The 4,465-nt window shown below is 44.2% G+C and overlaps 1 protein-coding gene across 4 annotated transcripts in view; it reads right to left on the bottom strand.

Moving 5' to 3' along the window:
* The window catches only part of GLOD5 (glyoxalase domain containing 5), an 11,668-nt gene that overhangs the window by 3,874 nt on the left and 3,329 nt on the right, over positions 1 to 4,465 (bottom strand). For 2 of the 4 annotated variants that reach the window (XM_017855433.1, XM_017855436.1), the window contains exon 3: positions 3,909 to 4,038. In XM_017855433.1, the coding sequence (XP_017710922.1) occupies positions 3,909 to 4,038 (130 nt within the window). Of the gene's footprint in view, positions 1 to 3,496; positions 3,828 to 3,908; positions 4,039 to 4,465 lie in introns of those variants that run through there. The other 2 variants (XM_017855435.1, XM_017855434.1) reach the window with 2 other exon arrangements.

Here is a 4,465-nt window from a genome sequence, read left to right on the forward strand (position 1 = left end):
CAGAATCTTGCTCTGTTGCCCAGGCTTCAGGGCAGCGATCACGGCTCACTGCAGCCTCATCCTCCCAGGCTCAAGTAATCCTGCAACCTGAGCCTCTGAGTAGCAGGGACCACAGGCACACCCCACCATGCCTGGCTAATTTTTAAATTTTTTGTAGAGACCGGATCTCCCCATGTTGCCCAGGCTGGTCTCGAACTCCTGGCTCAAGTGATCCCCGCCTCAACCTCCCAAAGTGCTGGGATTACAGGTGTGAGCCAGTGTGCCCAGCTGCATCACTATTTCTTGATTTAGCAACTTGAGATATTTCCTATCATCTCCCTGCTATGATAAATGAGAATTTAGCTCATTCACATTACTACCTCTTCCAACACAATTTGATTATCATTTTTAGTTTCTCTTTTAGCTCCTTTACAATCTTTAAATAACCCACTTGCATGTTTATTTTATTTATTTAATTTTTTTAAGAGACAGAGTCCCGTTCTATCACCCAGGCTGGAATGCAATGGTGCAATCATGGCTCACTGCAGCCTTGACTTCCTGGCCTCAAGCAATCCTCCTGCCTCAGCCTCCTGAGTAGCTGGGATTACAGGTGCGCACCACCATGCCTGGCTAATTATACAACTTTTTTTTTTTTTTTTTTTTTTAGAGAAAAAATTCTCATTATGTTGCCCAGGCTGGACTCCAACTCCTGAGCTCAAGCGATCCTCCTGCCTCATCCTCTCAAAGTGTTGGGATTGCAGGCATGAGCCACCACGCCTGGCTGCAAGTTTATTTTTGTAGATCAACTACAGACTAACTCACAGCCCTGCCATGTTCTTCATGGCTCCTCCCTCTCCTGGACCTCTCAACATGTGCCATTTTTTTTTTATCTCTTTTATATCACTATGAATGATACCACATCCATTCAATCAGAAAATGACTTTATTTCACTTTTTTTTTTTTTTTTTTTTTTGAGACGGAGTCTCGCTCTGTTACCCAGGCTGGAGTGCAATGGTGAGATCTTGGCTCACTGCAACCTCTGCCTCCTGAGTTCAAGCGATTCTCCTGCCTCAGCCTCCCGAGTAGCTGGGACTACAGGCGCAAGCCACCATGCTTGGCTAATTTTTGTAGTTTTAGTAGAGATAGGGTTTCAGCATGTTGTCTAGGCTGGTCTTGAACTCCTGACCTCAAGTGATCCACCCATCTCAGCCTCTCAAAGTGTTGGGATTACAGGTGTGAGCCACCACGTCTGGCCGATTTTATTTCACTTTTGGACTTGAAGATAGTTTGGCTCAGTGTACAATTGTAGGTTGCAGCTTATTTTCCCATAGCCTTTTAAATATGTTGCTTCATTGTCTTCCCCAAATGTGGTGTTGCTGTTAAGAAGTCTGATGTTCATCTGCGTTTTCTATTATTTGGTTGGTGATGCATCCATCTTCCACTACTGCAGCTTTAGGATTTTTCTTAATCCTAATGTTCTGAAATTTCACTCCATTGTGTCCAAGTCCAGAGGTTGAGGCATCATACACCTCGTCACCATTGGCCCACGCAAGGACTATCTCTTGTTTTATTTATCTTTTTCTCTTCATTCTCCATTCCCATCTCTACCTTAAGCAACCATTACAATGTGTTTGATGTGTATCCTTAGGTTTTCATAAATTGCTGTAAAAAGTGTGTTACTGTTTTATGTGTGTGTATTGTAAAGGGTAGCATGCTGTAGACCTGATGGTTTCTTCATTTTTCACTCAGCACGTTCTTTTCAAGACCCATTCATGTTGCTGTGTACACATCCAGTCTGATGTTGCATAATACTACATTTCTGCATAAGGTTCCATGTTAGATTTAACATTTTTACCCAAATAGAAAAAATTGGCCGGATGTGGTGGCACGTGCCTACAGTCTCAGCTACTCAGGAGGGTGAGGCAAGAGAAGCACCTGAGTCCGGGAGGTTCAGGCTGTGGTGAGCCATGATCGCAACATTGCAGTCCAGCCTGGGCAACAGAGCGAGACCCTGTCTAAAAAAATATTTCTTCTCCTGTTTGTGATTCCTCGAGCCCTTTCTATTTAAGTTATATGTGTGTGTGTGTCGGGGTGGGGGGAGGTGTTCATGTGTACTTAATTGTTTTAGAGCGGTTTTAGGTCCACAGCAAAAGTGAACAGAAGGTATAGGGATATATACACCTTGCCCCCACATATGCACAGCCTCCCCCACTTCTTTTACTTAGTAATAGGCATTTAAGTTTCCTCCATGTCTTTTCATGGATTGATAGTCCATTTATTTTATTTAATTAATTTATCTATTTGAGACAGAGTTTTGCTCTGTCGCCCAGGCTGGAGTGCAATGGGGCAATCTTGGCTCACTACAACCTCCGCCTCCTGGGTTCAAGTGATTCTCCTGCCTCAGCCTCCTGAGTAGCTGGGATTACAGGCACCCGCCACCATGCCTGGCTAATTTTGTATTTTAGTGGAGATGGGGTTTCACCATGTTGGCCAGGCTGGTCTCAAACTCCTGACTCAGGTGGTCCACCCGCCTCAGCCTCCCAAAGTGTTGGGATTACAGGCGTGAGCCACCGCACCTGGCAGATAATCCATTTATTTTTATCACTGAATAATATTTCATTGTCTGGATGTGCCACAGTTGATACAGCCATTCACTTACTGAAGCATATCTTAGGCATTTTTTGCTTTCTTTGCATTTGCCTTTTTTGAAGTTGTTCCAAATTCTCAAGGGTAGTTCAATTGATGGAAACCTCTTTTTTCCCTTGGATCTGTCTTTCCTGGAGTCTTTCTTACACCTGTACCAAACTGGACTGATTGTTCTCTAAGTACCTTTCTGGGATCCTCCTCTTGGGATCTGTTGTGGCCTGACTTCCATATTCTGAGATTGGTCATCTTTTTTTTTTTTTGAAATGGAGTCTTGCTTTGTCACCCAGGCTGGAGTGCAGTGGTGCAATCTCGGCTCACTGCAACCTCTGCCTCCCAGAGTGCTGGGATTACAGGCGTGAGCCACCGTGCCCGGCCAGTCCCCCATTTTGATATAGCATACCCTTAAGTAATTTTCAAAGCAAGTGGCAAATTTTCTAAGACTTCGCATGACTAAGAATGCTTTTATTCTACATTTACCTTTTTGTTTGTTTAGTTTTTTTTTTGATACAGTCTTGCTCTGTCACTCAGACTAGATAGTGCTGTGGTGCAATCTCGGCTCACTGCAACCTCTGCCTCCCAGGCTCAAGCAATTCTCATGCCTCAGCCTCCCAAGTAGCTGGGATTACAGGCGTGCACCAGCATGCACGGCAAATTTTTGTATTTTTAGTAGAGACGAGGTTTTGCCATGTTGGTCAGGCTGGTCTCAAACTCCTGACCTGAAGTGATCCACCCACGTCGGCCTCCCAATGTGCTGGGATTATAGGCATGAGCCACCGCACCTGGCCCCTACATTTACCTTTGGTTAATAGTTTGGTTGGACATAGAATTCTAGGTGGAAAATTTTCCCCTCAGAGTCTTGAAGGTGTCCTTTTATCTTTTGGTCTCTGGTCTCTTGGAAAATCTGGTATTTGTTTGTTTGTTTTTCCTTTGTAGATAATCTACTTTTTAATCTCTATGAAAGCTCTTAGCATCTACTTTTCAGTTTGATGTTCTGTAATTTCATAAGCATCCATTTAAGTGTCAACATGCTGGATACTTGGTTAACCTTTTTCATGTGGCGACTGCAGAGTTCTCTTGCATTGTTTCTATGATAATTTCCTCCTCTCCTTTTTCTCCATTGTCTCTCTGGAAGTCCATATATTCAATCTGGAATCTCCTCTATTGATCTCTTTATATTTTCTCTCAGATTTCCTGTGGTTTTCCTTTTAGAGTTAAGTTATATGTTAAAGTGTTATCAACAAATTTTAGCCCACCTGAATTTTGACATTTGGGAAAGTGCTTACCTTAAAAGTCATGACCTCCATGCCCAGGATCTTGGAATAAAACTTGGTGGTGTCTTTGATGCTCTTCACCGTCATCACGATGTGGTCAAGTCTACGGATAAGACGTGGGGGAGGGGTCTGACTGCTGTCCCTCCATGACGAAAAAAAGAAAAAAAAGTCAGAGGAGACCACATTGCCACTTGTCACACCCGTGTTTTCTTCTCCTTACCTCCCCCTACCTCCCCAATTACTCTACTTCCTCCTCACCCTCTTTCAAGGGGAAAGGCCTGAGAGAATACTTATTGGTAGAGTCTTACTGCCCATGTGTGGATTCACGAGAGCCCCTGTGTCTGCCATGACCACTCTCCACTGTTTTCTTGTTCCCTTTCTTTTCCTTTTTTTTGAGACAGAGTCTCACTCTGTTGCCCAGGCTGGAGTGCAGTGGCACAATCTCAGCTCACTGCAACCTCCGCCTCCTGGGTTCAAGCGATTCTCCTGCCTCAGCCTCCTGAGTAGCTGGGACTACAGGTGTGCACCACCACGCCCAGCTAATTTTTGTATTTTTAGTAGAGACAGGG

Source organism: Rhinopithecus bieti, unplaced genomic scaffold (assembly GCF_001698545.2).
Source record: "Rhinopithecus bieti isolate Rb0 unplaced genomic scaffold, ASM169854v2 scaffold_41728, whole genome shotgun sequence".
NCBI classification, from domain to species: Eukaryota; Metazoa; Chordata; class Mammalia; order Primates; family Cercopithecidae; genus Rhinopithecus; species Rhinopithecus bieti.